The 16,812-nt window shown below is 40.8% G+C and overlaps 1 protein-coding gene, 2 long non-coding RNA genes and 1 other non-coding gene across 4 annotated transcripts; 2 read left to right on the top strand and 2 right to left on the bottom strand.

Annotated features, from left to right (window-relative positions):
- Positions 1–48: 48 nt before the first annotated feature.
- LOC113028633 (U6 spliceosomal RNA) lies at positions 49–149 on the top strand. Its single transcript, XR_003273255.1, has one exon. It is a non-coding gene; the product is annotated as a U6 spliceosomal RNA (small nuclear RNA).
- Positions 150–324: 175 nt separating this feature from the next.
- On the bottom strand, positions 325–10,038 carry LOC145430294 (uncharacterized). The gene is made up of 2 exons (XR_013910768.1): positions 6,654–10,038; positions 325–825 (listed from the first exon to the last, which is right to left on the bottom strand). It is a non-coding gene; the product is annotated as an uncharacterized LOC145430294 (long non-coding RNA).
- Positions 823–6,693, top strand: LOC113028404 (uncharacterized). The gene is made up of 3 exons (XR_003273229.2): positions 823–1,059; positions 1,206–6,409; positions 6,556–6,693. It is a non-coding gene; the product is annotated as an uncharacterized LOC113028404 (long non-coding RNA).
- Positions 10,039–10,270: 232 nt separating the features above from the next.
- LOC145430391 (uncharacterized) lies at positions 10,271–15,660 on the bottom strand. Its single transcript, XM_080305461.1, has 4 exons — positions 14,449–15,660; positions 13,379–13,527; positions 12,515–12,679; positions 10,271–12,437 (listed from the first exon to the last, which is right to left on the bottom strand). Exons 2-4 carry the CDS (start codon positions 13,433–13,435, stop codon positions 12,237–12,239), a joined length of 423 nt encoding a protein of 140 aa, XP_080161587.1. The 5' UTR covers positions 13,436–13,527; positions 14,449–15,660; the 3' UTR covers positions 10,271–12,236.
- Positions 15,661–16,812: the final 1,152 nt, after the last annotated feature.

Here is a 16,812-nt window from a genome sequence, read left to right as displayed (position 1 = left end):
TCTGACAGCAGCTGGGGGCAACTGCTGCATTAGGACGGCCGCCTGTGAGTGCTTTGGCTTCGGCAAGCGCGTACGCTAAATTGGATACGATACAGAGAAGATTAGCATGGCCCCTGCGCAAGGATGACACGCAAATTTGTGAGTGCTTTGGCACGGGCGAGGTGCCCACGGCAGCTCCCGCTGCTTGTAAGAGCGATACGTGCTTCCACGTCAAAAACTCGTAATAACACCAGAAAAAAGTCACCAGATTTGTCGCTAGTCGCTTTTTAGAAAAAAAAAAAGTCAATTAAGGCGTCTGAAAACTCGCTAGATATAGCGACAAAATCACTGCCGTTAAGTCCTCCGTTATTTATTTAGCTAAACAAGTCAATTAACACTGGCTTACAGCACCATAGAAATATATACAAAAATACAAGCCTCCGTTATTTATTTAGCTAATATGCTAGTAGCCAATGTGCTTTAAGCTAACTCGGCTTCCCACAATCTTACATTTCTGAATAAAAACACTAAGAAGTTACCTTTAATACCTCCGACCAGTATAATTTCATTCCACGTTAACAGAGCTTTCTACGTGAGAGCAAGCCGTAAAACTTGAACACAAAAAGTAAATAATTAAAAAAGGGGAGTGTGTTGTTTGTTAATCGACGGTGAGACAGCGGGGGCGTAATCCCAAGGGCGGAAGCACCCCGGGTTTTTTCCTGTCTGGGTTGCCATTCCTCGAGAACAGCAGGTTAATATTAAGGTTAGCTTAATGGTTAATACTAACGTTCAGGGAGGTGAAGGTTCAAGACGTTTTGTGACCGAATGAATTTCAAAGAGTAAGCCCTTTTGTAGCGGCGGATGTGTAAAGCTGGCCCACATTCACGTAATGTAACGTTTGTGCTTTTATTCTGGTAACTTCCTGTGTGACCGGAAGTGAATGATGTAACGGTAAAAATTGGATGTACAAAAAAGACGGAAGAAAACGGAAAACTAATACTAACGGAGAAAAGGGAGAGAAGATTATGGTTAAATTGTACGAAGACAAATGGTTCTAGCTACAGTCGACAGGGGAACAAGGTTTGTAATGTATAAGATTTAATTTGAGCAATCTGAAATGTATAATATGTATTATATAGTTTAATAGATAACGGTTAGACCAGCGTAATGAGCGGTTAAGATGCTGTACATGAATAATATGGTAATTGTTTCATTTGTTTGTCTAGCTCTTACGTTGGTTCGTTGTCTGATTCACGGCAAGGAATAATAAAGGTCATTCAACAACCATCAGTTCTGGCCTTCTCAGTTCGACTGGATGCTACAGTAAGAGCTTGACCGCCGCCATTTTGCTACACCACGAGGGCTCAAGGTTTAACGGCAATTCCCACAACGTCCAGCAGATGGCAGAAGCAGGTCAGAGAATAAAACGGTGAAAGGCTTAAGGAAAATAAAGTTAAAATGGAGGATTTAGAAGAAGACATTAATGAACAGTTTGCAAACAAAGAACAAATATTAAATGAGCCACAAGATAAAGCTCAAAGTGACTCCGCGATTCCAAGACGTTCAGAAAGAGCCAAGGTGCCAACCGAAAAAATGCTAACTTATCAGAAAGAAGAGAGAAGTAAAAAAGAAAAAAGACTATTAACTCTTTATGAACAATGGAAAATACGAGTGCGAGAAACAAGAGAAAGATTAAAGTTGGACATTTCAGAGAAAGAAATGGCAGATCTTGCAGATGATGTAGAGCAAAGAAAAGATGAACTGCTAAAGCTGTACACTGAAATGAGAAGTCACATTGCACCTTCATCGGACATACGAAGAAAAACCGATGCATGTGAAGCAGTTACTCATGACATCGTGAAAGTCATCCTGGAAAGAATAAGCGGTGTAGATGGAGATTTTGATGGAGAATATGAAAGAAAACGTCTACGCAGACTATTAGAACATGATTATGCCCAATCCATCTATGGTTCAACTGCAGCATCGAAACGTAGCCAACTGTCTTCAGCCTCACATCTTGCTTCAAAACGAGCAGAGGCAGCAGCAGAACTAGCAGCAAAGGAGGCAGAGTACAAGATTGTACAAGAGGAACAAAGACAGAAGGAAAAGATAAAGGCTCTAGAAGAGGAGCATAAGAAACAAATGGCAGTTCAAACATCAGAGTTGGAACGCCTGAAAGCCGAAAGGGAGGTGGAAGCCGCTCGCGCCAGGTTGGACGCCTACAACAGAGAGTTGTCGCAACTTGATGATGCATATTCAGTTAAGATGGAAAAGGTGAACCCAGAGCACACACCCAAACACACTGTACCATCATACTCCATACCGGCGCCAACAACCCCTCCTAGTGTCAGCCAGCTTGCACAGGCGGTACAAGACAGCATAAGAATAAATAGACTCCCCACGCCAGAACCAACGATGTTTAGTGGTGAGCCAATAAAATTTATTGAATGGAAATCCACTTTCATGTCACTTATTGAACAAACTGGCATGTCAGCAGCAGATAAACTGTACTATCTGAAAAGGTATGTAACTGGCTCAGCTCGCAAGTGCCTTGAAGGGACTTTCTTCAGAAATGATGAAGAAGCGTATAACGATGCTTGGGCAAAGTTAAACCAAAGGTATGGCCAGCCTTTCGTGCTACAAAGGGCATTTAGAGAGAAGTTATCTAGTTGGCCTAAAATACAGTCGAGAGATGCTGATGGGCTAAGGAACTTTGCTGATTTTGTGAATGCATGCACACTTGCTATGCCTCACGTGAAAGGACTGCAAATACTCAATGACTGTGAAGAAAATCAGAAACTGTTGCATAAATTGCCAGACTGGATAAACACAAGATGGAACAGGCATGTAACAAAGACACTCATGGACGGTGGTGAATTCCCCAGCGTCAGTGAATTTGCCTCCTTTCTCTCACTTGAAGCAGAAGTAGCATGCAACCCAGTCACTTCCATACATGCACTTCGCTCCACGGAAATAAATGATGACAAAAGAAACACAAGAGAAGTCAAAAGAAACAAGGCAAGTGTATTCAACATTAACACAACTGAACGAGATGCAAAGACTAAAATATACAACAGTTCTTCATGCACACTGTGCCAAGAGTCGCATCCACTTATAAAGTGCCCAAACTTTCTGCAAATGACCCTGGAAATGAAAAAGAAACATGTAAAGGACAATAAACATTGTTATGGTTGTTTAAAGCAAGGTCATAGTGCTAAGGACTGCAAACGGCGCCTCACTTGTGAAACCTGCTCTAAGAGACACCCGACCTGTCTTCACGATGAGAACTACAGCATTAGTCTGCAAAGAGAAAAGCAAGCTCAAGTGAGTATAGACATCGCAACACAAGGGAACTCACCTGAAAGTGCAACAGCCATGGCGTTAAATGTCGCTAGAGCAGAACACACAGTCAGCACCTCCATGATAGTCCCAGTATGGGTCTCAACGGCTGCTAATCCACAAAGGGAAAAACTAGTCTATGCGCTATTAGACACGCAGAGCGACACTGTTTTTATAGATCAGGATGTAACACAGAAACTGCAAGCAAATGTGTGCCCTGTGAAACTCAGACTTACCACAATGATGGGTAAAAATGCAGTAGTAAGCAGCGGAAAGGTGTGTGATCTTCTAGTGAGAGGTTACAATTCAGCAACTGTGCTAAGGCTCCCAACTGCTTACACAAAGGACTACATACCTGCAAATAGAGAACACATACCAACATGTGACACGGCAAAACTGTGGAGTCATTTGTCGTCCATTGTAGATGAGATCCCACCGCTCCTCAGTTGTGAGGTGAGTCTCCTGATAGGTTATACTTGTCCCCAAGCTCTGGCGCCTAGACAAGTACTCTTAGGTAAAGACAATGAGCCATATGCCATCCAAACTGATTTAGGATGGAGCATAGTTGGCAACTCAGTGCCATGCAGTGCATCAGAGACAACAAGGAGTCTCTGTCACAGAATAACTGTTAAAGAAATGCCTCCATGTACTCCCGCAGATGCAATACGTGCACTAGAAAGGGACTTTAAAGAAAACGAAATAAACGAAAAGACGGTGTCTCAAGACGACCTTAGGTTTCTTGAGAAACTTGAACAAGGCATAACACAAGCAGAAAAGGGACATTATGAAATGCCATTGCCATTTAAAGAAAGGCTACAAATGCCAGATAACAGACAACTCGCCGAGAGCAGACTCAATCAGCTCACATGTAAACCAATGCGTGATGAAAAATACAAAAGAGACTATGTCACATACATGAATGACATTATACAAAGGGGTGATGCCAAAGAGATTGATGATAATGGACCTGAAGGCGAGACACAAAACAATACTACACCACAGCAATGGTTCTATGTACCGACGAGTGAAAACCCCGCTGACATAACATCAAGGAGCACATCAGTAGCGGAACTGCTATCATCAAACTGGCTCACAGGCCCTCAGTTCTTATGGGAAAAGAAGTTAAACCTTCCAACTAAAGAGTCTATTGAACTTTTGGTGGGAGATCCAGAGGTGAGAAACGTGCAAACACTCAACAGCCAAACTACAGAACACAGAAGTCTCTGTGACCGTCTCACAAGGTTCTCATCCTGGTCACGCTGTCAGTGCCATAGCACGTCTCAAACGTTTCCTACTCAGAGACAAATCAAAGTCACTCAGCACTGTAACTGAAAGACAAAACGCTGAAATGGTGATTATCAAAAACCTACAAGGACTAACATTTTCAGATGAGATAAAGACATTAAGCAAAGGAAAGGCACTACATGAGAGCAACAAAATTTACAAGTTGGATCCTTTCTTGGACGAAGACAATGTGCTCAAGGTGGGAGGAAGGCTACAACACTCATCGCTTCCTAACACATTCAAACATCCAACTGTCATTCCAAGAGACCATCATACTACAAAACTCATAATCGCTCACTGTCACGAAAGAATAAATCATCAAGGAAAGAGCTTCACAATGAACGAAATACGGTCCAGCGGTTATTGGATTCCCAAGCTAAGTCAAACAGTATCAGACTACAACCGTCAGTGTGTGACATGTCGGAGACTAAGGAGAGCTGTGGAAGGACAAAAAATGAAAGATCTCCCCACAGAAAGAGTCGAGCATTCTCCGCCTTTCACATACTGTGGTATGGATGTTTTCGGCCCGTTCCTAACCAAACAAGCAAGAAAAGAAAACAAAAGGTACGCTCTCCTTTTCACTTGTTTCTATTTACGAGCAGTACACGTAGAAATGTTAGAAGACCTGACTACGGACGCTTTCATTAATGGACTAAGGTGCTTTATAGCTCTGAGAGGCTCTGTCAGACAAATAAAATGTGATCGAGGTACTAACTTTGTAGGTGCCAAAAATGAACTGTGTGCAGCACTGAATGAAATAGACACTGAAAAACTGACAATCTTTCTATCTGAGAAACAATGTGAATTCGTGTTTAACACACCCCATGCTAGCCACGCAGGTGGAGTATGGGAACGACAAATTCGGACTGTGAGAAACGTCCTCAACGCCACACTCGCTCTCGCAAAGAGACGACTCACCGATTCATCGCTCAGAACCTTTCTCTATGAAGCAGCTGCAATAGTAAACAGCCGCCCATTGACGACAGACAATCTCAATGATCCAAACAGTTTGAAACCAATAACTCCAAATCATCTCCTAACTATGAAGACCACAACAGCCTTGCCTCCTCCAGGACAGTTTGTTAAAGAGGATCTGTACGCCCGGAAGCAATGGCGTCAGGTGCAATACCTAACGGAGCAATTTTGGAGCAGATGGAAGGGAGAATATCTGCACAACATCAGGGTCCGGCAGAGATGGCATGTTGTTAAAAGGAATATGCAAGTAGGTGACATAGTGATGGACAAGGAAGAAATACTGCCACGATCCCAATGGAGACTTGGTAGGGTTGTGGACACCATAACAGACGAAGATGGACTTGTGAGAAAGGTCAAAGTAACCTTTGCAGACAGAAACCTTAGTAAAAAGGGTGAACGTTTGCATAAGATGTCTACAGTGGAACGCCCAGTTCATAAGTTGGTTCTACTGCTGGAAAGTTGTGAAAAACAAGATGCACTAAGCAGTTAAAATGCGATGAGAATTTGTTGTTGCATATACAAAGGTATTATCATTGTTAAGTTACCTGTTTAGAAATTATTTGTGTTTTATTTGTTTGTGACAGCAAATAATTTGGTGGGAGTGTAGCGGCGGATGTGTAAAGCTGGCCCACATTCACGTAATGTAACGTTTGTGCTTTTATTCTGGTAACTTCCTGTGTGACCGGAAGTGAATGATGTAACGGTAAAAATTGGATGTACAAAAAAGACGGAAGAAAACGGAAAACTAATACTAACGGAGAAAAGGGAGAGAAGATTATGGTTAAATTGTACGAAGACAAATGGTTCTAGCTACAGTCGACAGGGGAACAAGGTTTGTAATGTATAAGATTTAATTTGAGCAATCTGAAATGTATAATATGTATTATATAGTTTAATAGATAACGGTTAGACCAGCGTAATGAGCGGTTAAGATGCTGTACATGAATAATATGGTAATTGTTTCATTTGTTTGTCTAGCTCTTACGTTGGTTCGTTGTCTGATACACGGCAAGGAATAATAAAGGTCATTCAACAACCATCAGTTCTGGCCTTCTCAGTTCGACTGGATGCTACACCTTTGGAGGTGGGGTGCCCCCGGCCTCTCGGCCTGGGGCTCGGTCACTCAGGCACAGCTGGGGGCCGGCGGAGCTCACGGGCGCGTCACTGCAACCCCCCCTGACTTCTGCTCCGCGGCTGCTGGGCGAGCCCTCATCTGGGACTCTCCTCAGCTCCTACTGGAACAGTGGCGCGGCTGCCCCTCTGTTGGTCTTCCATGGTCTCTTGTGTTCTGGGGGCCTCTGGATGTCTGGAGTTTTGATCTCCTCCATACCCGCTTCACACCCTGGAGGACGGGGCTGTGGCCCCCCCACACTCCCTAGCAGATCATTACATGGAGAAACCTTTGGAATGCAAGCATGCTGATCCACACAGGTATGCACACATGGGTATTCACAGACGCGGACTAAAGCTTTCTTGGCTGCTGCCTCAAAGCACACTGTGCGCTGTCTATCTTGCGTGCTGCACAATATCGTTTATTATTTAGTAAATATTGATATCTATGACTAGCTAGTTTATTGTGATGGTGCTTTGTTTTCTCTATTATTATGTTACTCTTTGTTGTTTGCTGTCTCCTCTGTTTGTTTTTTTTGTTTGTTTGTTTTTTTTTTCTCCATACAGGTGACCCAGGAGTTCTTTTTTTTTTTTTCTCTCTCTCTTCCCCCCCTTCTCACTGTCTCTTCTCCCCTTTGGTTTTCTTTCTTTCTCTCCCCCTCTTTCTCTCATTCATTCCCCCTGTGCTATTTATTACAAAAAAAAAAAAATGACAAAGGATGAACTGAAGCTCTGCCATCACGTAATGTCGCATACTGCTGTTTCTGATGTCATTTAGAAAAAAAAAAAAAAAAAGAGTAAGCGTACTGTGACGTCACGGCACGTGTGCCTTAACGTCACACTGCTGTGAGGCTATAAATATGAGCTCGCGCCTTAGAACGCGAGCTCATATTTACCCCCAAGGTAAGGCACTCTACTACACCTAGTGTTGAAAACACATTTTAACAAAATTAACGCTGATTCTATAGTCTTCTAGCAATCGTCTAAAGGTTAGAGCATATAGTTTATCTCTACTGAACCCTATCTCCTCTGTTTACAAATATGTGGCGCTCAGTGTTCAGTCGTACAAATTCTTCAGATACTGACGGCTTTGAGGTGCTTGACGAATGTTATTTGGACCCTGATGGGTTCTTACTGATACCTAATTCCAGAGATGAAAATGCACACACCTCTGAAACAGATCAGGCTCCTACAACCAGTCTTTCTACAAACAACTATGAACCTGAAGAGTCTCCCACCACTGAAAGTTACAACAGCACTGACTTATTCAGTGCCGTCCTTCCTGATCCTTCAGATAACGGACCTGAAGATAATGAACAAAATGTTGTCCCAGGCAGTCTTCAAACAGAGGAAGAAGAAACTATTTCTTTTGGAGTTCAAACAAATGTTCCAAATCTTTATTCCTCTTGTAGAGTTCCAGATGTGCCTGTGGGCCTTAGAGAAGCTTTTATCACCAGGCACCTCCTTAATATTGGTCGAGCACCATTTGCCCCATTTCCTTCACCCACTAGAGAAACTGAATGTTTACCCACCTTTAAAACAGATGAGACTCCTACAACCAGTGTTTATATGAACAACACTGAAGATGACGAGTTTCCAGCTAGTGATAGTTATAGCACTAACTTATTCAATGGTGACATTCCTGAATCTTCCGATATTAATGGATCTGAAGATGTTGTACCAGACAGTGTCCAAAGAGAGCAAGAAGAAGCTAGTTTTTCCCAACTTCAAACATCTCTTTCAGCTCTTTTTTCTGTTATTACAGCTCCAGTTGACTCTGTGGGCCAAGCAACATTTTATGTCACCAGGCAACTCGTTAATTTTGGTCAAGCAATATTTGCCTTAATCACTAGTGAAACTGAACGTTCACCCACTTTTGAAACAACTGAGGTTGCTACAACGAATGTTTCTCTAATTAATTTTGAACGTGACGAGTCTTTGAGTAATGAGATTTACAGCATTACTCCAGCTGTGTCTGTGGGCTGAAGAATACATTTTGTCAGCAGGCACGTCCTTAATAATGGTCCAGTGCCTTTTACCTTACCCACCTCTGAAATAACTGAGGTTCCTACAACAAGTGTTTCCATAAACAACTGTGGACATGAAGTGTCTCCCAACAATGAAAGTTACAGCATTGATGTATTCAATGTTGGCCTTCCTGACTCTTCAGATAGCAGATCTGAAGACAATGAACAAAATGTTGCCCAAGGAACTCTTCAAGGACAGGACGAAGAAACTATTGTTTCCAGAGTTTACACAAACCTTTCAGGTTTTTATTCCTTCATTAGAATGCCAATTGTGTCTGTGGCCCGAAGAATATTTTTTGTGAACAGGCACATCTTTAATATTTTTCGAGTGCCTTTTACCTCACCCACCAATGTTGGCCTTCCTGACTCTTCAGATAACAGATCTGAAGAGAATGAACAAAATATTGTCCAAAGAAGTCGTCAAAGAGAGGATGAAGAAACTGTTCTTTCCAGAGTTCACAGAAATCTTTCAGCCTTTTATCCCTTTATTAGAGCTCTAGTTGTGTCTGTGGGCCAAGGAGCAATTTTTCCCATCAGGCACATCCTTAATATTTGTCTAGCACCATTTACCTTATTGAACAATCTGTTAACAGCAATTGTTCAATATGTGTTTTCCCTTGCCCAGACAGGAATTTCAGCCCTGAATCAAACAATCAGAAGACTTTTAAGTCCAATTTGTATAATAGGTACAGTAATATGTGTGATTTTTGTAATTGTAATTTTTACTTTTATACCATTTTTCATACACTACATCGTAAATCACTAACTTAACAAACAAACAGCACATGCTGTTGCATCATTTTTCTCTTAAAATTCAGTTTCCTTAGCATAAAATTACATCACAATTATGCCCCCAGCCAGTCACAGCAGAAGGCTGCCCCTCCCTGAGTCTGGTTCTGCTGAAGGTTTCTTCCTCTTAAAAGGGAGTTTTTCCTTCCCACCGTCGCCTTAGTGCTTGCTCATAGGGGATCGTTTGATTGCTGGGGTTTTCTCTCTAATACTGTGGGGTTTTAACCTTACAGTACAAAGAGCTTTAAAGTGCCTGTTCTAACACAGCATTATTAAATAGACTTTAAATGGCTTCAACTGAAAAAACATTACTTAATAAAAAAAATAAATCAATAAATAATGGTGTGTGTTTGTTTCATTTTCTATACCACACTCAGAAAAATAAAGGTGCCAACTGGAACCAAAAGTGGTTCTTTAGACTGATGCCATAGAAGAACCTTTTTTGGTGCCACAAAGAACCTTTCAAACAATGGTTCTTTGAAGAACCATTTCTTTCAGTGGTTCATTGAAGAACCTTTAAAAGGTGCCCCAAAGAACCATCAAGAAATGGTTCTTTGGGGCACCTTTAATGGTTTTTCAAAGAACCTTTTTAAAAATGGTTCTTTAAAGAACCATTTTTAAAAAGGTCCTTCAAATGGTTCTTTAAAATAACCATTTTAAACAACCTTTTTTGAGTGGTTCTTTAAAAAAACATTTTAAATCTTTCAAAATAAAATGCATCATAAATTGAATTTGAGTAGGGTAAAAATAAATACGAGCACAGCATAGACATATATTAATGGTTTATTGTCATTTTGTAGTTACCAAAAGACAAAAAGGCATTTTAACCCTCAGCACAACATCACTACTAATACATGTCACATATTAGTGTTTTAAACAGTAATAATTAAATATATTTGCTATACTAATATATATAAATACTATAGCTACAGATAACACAACAGTACATGTATTGTTTAATTAATAAAACATCAGAAAGTGATAAAACACATTAGAAATAGCAATAGCTTCATAACAGACCAATAAATCAACACATTTTCATCAGCAGATGTTTGCATGTTCAGTAAAAATATTTCAACAACAAGTTTATGATTAAAATGATCAATGAACTTTAGCATTACGCTATGTAATGTACGTTTCATGTTGTACTCATGGTCCTTTGTTAGTCCAGTTTAGGATAATGTCTCTGACGTATGTTTCATATCAAATACAGGGAGTGCAGAATTATTAGGCAAATGAGTATTTTGTCCACATCATCCTCTTCATGCATGTTGTCTTACTCTAAGCTGTATAGGCTCGAGAGCCTACTACCAATTAAGCATATTAGGTGATGTGCATCTCTGTAATGAGAAGGGGTGTGGTCTAATGACATCAACACCCTATATCAGGTGTGCATAATTATTAGGCAACTTCCTTTCCTTTGGCAAAATGGGTCAAAAGAAGGACTTGACAGGCTCAGAAAAGTCAAAAATAGTGAGATATCTTGCAGAGGGATGCAGCAGTCTCAAAATTGCAAAGCTTCTGAAGCGTGATTATCGAACAATCAAGCGTTTTATTCAAAATAGTCAACAGGGTCGCAAGAAGCGTGTGGAAAAACCAAGGCGCAAAATAACTGCCCATGAACTGAGAAAAGTCAAGCGTGCAGCTGCCAAGATGCCACTTGCCACCAGTTTGGCCATATTTCAGAGCTGCAACATCACTGGAGTGCCCAAAAGCACAAGGTGTGCAATACTCAGAGACATGGCCAAGGTAAGAAAGGCTGAAAGACGACCACCACTGAACAAGACACACAAGCTGAAACGTCAAGACTGGGCCAAGAAATATCTCAAGACTGATTTTTCTAAGGTTTTATGGACTGATGAAATGAGAGTGAGTCTTGATGGGCCAGATGGATGGGCCCGTGGCTGGATTGGTAAAGGCCAGAGAGCTCCAGTCCGACTCAGACGCCAGCAAGGTGGAGGTGGAGTACTGGTTTGGGCTGGTATCATCAAAGATGAGCTTGTGGGGCCTTTTCGGGTTGAGGATGGAGTCAAGCTCAACTCCCAGTCCTACTGCCGGTTTCTGGAAGACACCTTCTTCAAGCAGTGGTACAGGAAGAAGTCTGCATCCTTCAAGAAAAACATGATTTCCATGCAGGACAATGCTCCATCACACGCGTCCAAGTACTCCACAGCGTGGCTGGCAAGAAAGGGTATAAAAGAAGAAACACTAATGACATGGCCTCCTTGTTCACCTGATCTGAACCCCCATTGAGAACCTGTGGTCCATCATCAAATGTGAGATTTACAAGGAGGGAAAACAGTACTCCTCTCTGAACAGTGTCTGGGAGGCTGTGGTTGCTGCTGCACGCAATGTTGATGGTGAACAGATCAAAACACTGACAGAATCCATGGATGGCAGGCTTTTGAGTGTCCTTGCAAAGAAAGGTGGCTATATTGGTCGCTGATTTGTTTTTGTTTTGTTTTTGAATGTCAGAAATGTATATTTGTGAATGTGGAGATGTTATATTGGTTTCACTGGTAAAAATAAATAATTGAAATGGGTATATATTTGTTTTTTGTTAAGTTGCCTAATAATTATGCACAGTAATAGTCACCTGCACACACAGATATCCCCCTAAAATAGCTAAAACTAAAATCAAACTAAAAACTACTTCCAAAAACATTCAGCTTTGATATTAATGAGTTTTTTGGGTTCATTGAGAACATGGTTGTTGTTCAATAATAATATTCCTCAAAAATACAACTTGCCTAATAATTCTGCACTCCCTGTATATGTCATATCAAAACAAGCCCACACCTGCAGTTGTTTCAGTTTTTCACTGGTGTTTCCTGTCAGCTGGTCAACCTCACTCAGGCAGACATCCATATCAGCCAACCAAATGACAAGTTCCTCCCTTTGTGCTTCAAATCCCTCCCACTCTGAGACAAGGAGCTGAAAGAGATCGAGAAAAGAGTCAATTATAAAGAAGAGAAAAGTGAAACCCTCCTCAGAAGGTCTGACTCGCATACCTGCAGTTGACCTGTGATGGACTCCAGTTTGGCGTTCACGTCATCCCTCGCCGATGCCAGCAGCCGAGTCTGCAGGGTGCCCTGGAAGAGCTCAGTTAATGTTCGACTCTTCCTGGTCAGGCTCTCCAGCTGGATGAGCCGAGGTCTCCCCTCTCGCCGCTGCCTCTGAACACAGAAACACAAATTGCATCTGAAGCAGGAGGTGCAGATTTTTTTGCTATTCTTTTCTAAATCCAGGCTAGATCACGTGGAGGTATTTGGAAAACTTTTTTGGCCAGCGGACAACTGTTGTCTTGCAGAAAGTCAAATCAAACATATGCGATACACAATCAATTCACAAGAACACATAAAAAAAATAAGTCCAGTTCTTGCCTGATTTCAAGTGAAATCTGCATCAAAACAGGGTGACAGAAGTAAAACGAGAGCACAAAGCCTCACTTTTTACAAGCCTGCTATTACAGTTCTCCTCTATGCAGACGACTTTCCTGTTTTCAAGGCACAACTTGGATCTGCTGTACGAATCTTATGGATACACACTAAATGAAACAATAGTGTGCATGACTCCAGATTCTGATCCCTCATCCTAATATGGTCCCAACATAGCAACAGCAAGAAAGCAAATGTTGAGGCTTCAAAATACAAAGTCCATAAACCAATGGCTGACATGGGTTTTATCATAAGGGTGATAAATATACAAATTTCAGTCTGTCTTAGAGATTTGATGTTCATTTACCTGCAGATGCACTATACGTACCTGCTCCATGGTTTTTCACAACATTTTGCACATCACTATTTAATACAGGAAGTAGGTGAACTAAAACAAGTCATCGTTCTTTGTGAGAGGACCATATTAATGAAACCAACCTCAATGACATCATAGGGATCCCTAAAGATGCTCCTGCTGCTTTTCTTCCTCCTCATCCTAAGCTTCCTTCTCCTTGTCCTCGCCTTCCATCCAATTGTAATTCAACCTAATTGTGTTTCTCCCCCTCCTCTTCCTCATTTTGTTGGAGCTGTGAACACAATTAATGTGAATCTGGATTAATTTGTGCAAACAAGAAAAATCTACAGCTTTTTGGTCAGAGGTGCTCTTGTGATTTAAGCCGGGTAGAGTAGATTTATGTGTTGATGCTACCTGCTTCAGCTCTGGCTGCTGAGTGATATTTACACCCTGGCTGGATTACAAACTTTAACCATGTGCTGAACTTTGGCCCGGCGTTGATACCTCTTGTTAGTATAACGACCTCTTCTTAGCTTGTATGTATGATGTATGATGGTGGATAAATGAAATATACAAAAAAATTAACTATATTACAAAAGAACATCTACCTTGGAAACATCAAATGACCGGAGCATAACTTGTCAACTAGTCCGAAACTAAGTTATGCAGGAACAGTCAAAGACACACCTTCTCATGTCACATTTCTATTCATTTCTATATAATTCGATTAGACAATAAAGAGTCATCTAATCTAATTATTCATTCAAAACACTTATGCATAGCTGTATTTTATACAGCTCATACAGAATTCAAAGTACAGGTTCATGTGAGTATTTAATGTACGGCTCAGATCTACAGACTTTCAGAGTTTCTAGAGCAGACACAGAGCTCACGTCACAACAGGCTTCAGGCGCCATTTTAGTGACTTTAACAATATATTACATTTTAATTTCGGTCTAGCTGACATTAGGTTATGTACGCAGCACGCAATTGAACCACATATTTTAGAAGCCAAAGGTTCAAATTAGCTGGGAGCAGCTTCACTTAATTATAACAGTGGTTTTGTTAGGAAAACCGTTGGATACTAAATTGCGTTGACCTCAACGGCTAACGTATCTAGCTAATCGCTACTGTTAGCACAACATCAACAGCAAGCTACAATGACGAGTAACAAAAACAAAACCGTAATAAGGTTTTAATGAAAATGTTTTACCTTTTCTAACAGTCCCAGAATCCACAGTTTCAAAGTCCAGCAGGTACTGAAGACTGTTATCCGTTTCGCTGTCACCGTCCGTGAGTTTTTTTTCCCGAAGGTCAAGGCCCGCCGCTCGCACACTCTGTCTGCGCATGCGCATCCCAACGACTGACCCCCTCCGTCCGCTCCCGGGAGGTTATAGTATGACCTGTTCTGACGTCACTCTCTCTCTCCCTGTCATTTATTTGGCTCGAAACACATATTAACAAATTGCTCAGTGATGAACAACTACTCAGATCATTTACCTAAGCAGTGTGCTTTGTCAAAACGAAGTCTGTGTCCATTACACTGACATTCTGTTCTGCAATTGTTATTTACTTGTATTTTATAATTTGACTTTACATACTGCTGGGTGGTTTGTAAAGTTTACAATAACTAGTATTATCATTATGCTATATTTTCAAAAATATATAATAATCTCAAAAGTAATGCCTTGGAGTAGAAAATAGTAATGCTTTATTAAAATTTAAAACTAAAGTACAGTATTTGAATGTGTGTATTGTGTCTATTGTTTGCAAATATTTCTAACTTTTATTTGAATATTCAGTTTCCTACCATCTTCTCTTAAAGGGTAATTGCCAGGTATCCCGCCCTTCCCCTTCGCACACACATGCACACAAAGAAAACACACAGTATAATTCACAGCCTCATTATAGTGAATAAATATTTATGCCATTTACACCATCAAACTTAGATTGCTAAGGATAAAGAACCTTTTGTTCTTTAAAGAACCATTTGTAATAGCTGAAGAACCATCCACAAAATAAAAAGGTTCTTTGACGTATGATGGTTCTTTAAAGAACCATGAAGACATCTGAAGAACCATTTAAGAACCATAATTTTTCTGAGTGCAGGGTAAGTGCTAAAACTTAGTGGGTTATAATTTATGTAGCTTTTAACAGATTATTGTTGTTTCAAATGTGACTGTGCTGAGTGGCCGTGGCACTGTGCGCACTTAAGTGATATTGGTGATTGGAAGCCAGTGTTTTAGTCTTCTCCTTTTTTTCCTGATTAGTTTATTTTATACTTTATTTTTAAGTCTTGGATCTATTTTTATGGGTCGCTCTGGTTTTAAAAACAAATTTAAAGCTCTTACTGGTCATTAACACAAATGCAGCGTTTACCTGTACAGGGATTGACCACTAGAGGTCCTTTTACTCAAGGTTTACATTCATCAGCAACTTCCTTGTCAAATGCTAAATGCTGATCAGATTAAATAGGATCATCAAGGGACAATACATTTTGTTCTTAATATCATATTATTTCATCTCTCATGTGTTTTCTATGATTCATATTTTATTGATGAGACCGTGGAAAGCGAGGTAGCAAATACTCAAAGATTAAGGACGTGATTTCTACATTTCTACAGTTTTGTTTTGTTGTTTTTTTTACACGGTGGTCTTTGGCATGTTATCTTATTTTTGGTGAATAAAACAAAACCACCAGTGAAAAAAAAAATCCTATGTGAAAGAGCCTTTCACGTGGGATTTAGTAAATTGTAAGTAAATTGTAACTCATGCAGTTGTAACCCCTTTAGTGGAAACCAGCAGGTGGATGAAGGAAAAGGGACGCAGAAGGAAAAGAGACCCGAGGCGGCCGCTGGTCCAAGTGCGAACTGAACTTCAGGTAAGAAGTTATGACCTGCAGTCTCTCTGGGTCAGATATGAACCAAGTTTAGGTGGAGTTTATTTTCGTTATTCTGACTTTTTCCGTACTGCGTGCTAGCTAGCATGACGGAGTTTCTATACAGCTGGGTGGTGCTATGAAGCTAATGATGTTGAACTTTATTTTGTTCATAAGTTATTAGAGTTGCCAACCGTCCCGTCTGGTATTCAGAGAAAATATTACGCGTTTCTTATTGAGGTGAAAAGGAACAGTTTGTCCCGTAATTCAGCTACAATGGAAAAGGCACAAAGCTGGAGTTATTCTGTGTTTACGCTGCACAGCTGCCTCTTCTTCTTTCATCCTCTCCCCCTCCCTCTCCCGTTTCTACTTCGATCATGAAAACTGATCAGTGATCAGCTCTCTTGTTTGTTTATCACTCACTTTGCGCCGAAAGAGGAAACCAGCGGATGTCGCGCTAAACAACAGCAGCACGTTTAAGCTTGATCAGCTGTTGTTAGAATTTATTTAATATTGATTTCTATTATCAGCTGATGTTTGCTGGAGCCACAGCTGCAAGAAAGCTGCTGGTCATGATATGGTTTGGTTATGTAGCATCCAGTCGAACTGAGAAGGCCAGAACTGATGGTTGTTGAATGACCTTTATTATTCCTTGCCGTGTATCAGACAACGAACCAACGTAAGAGCTAGACAAACAAA

This window comes from Astatotilapia calliptera, chromosome 8 (genome assembly GCF_964374335.1).
Source record: "Astatotilapia calliptera chromosome 8, fAstCal68.1, whole genome shotgun sequence".
NCBI lineage: Eukaryota > Metazoa > Chordata > Actinopteri > Cichliformes > Cichlidae > Astatotilapia > Astatotilapia calliptera.
Note: the sequence above shows the minus strand (reverse complement) of the source record. Positions and strands in the feature narration are given on the sequence as shown.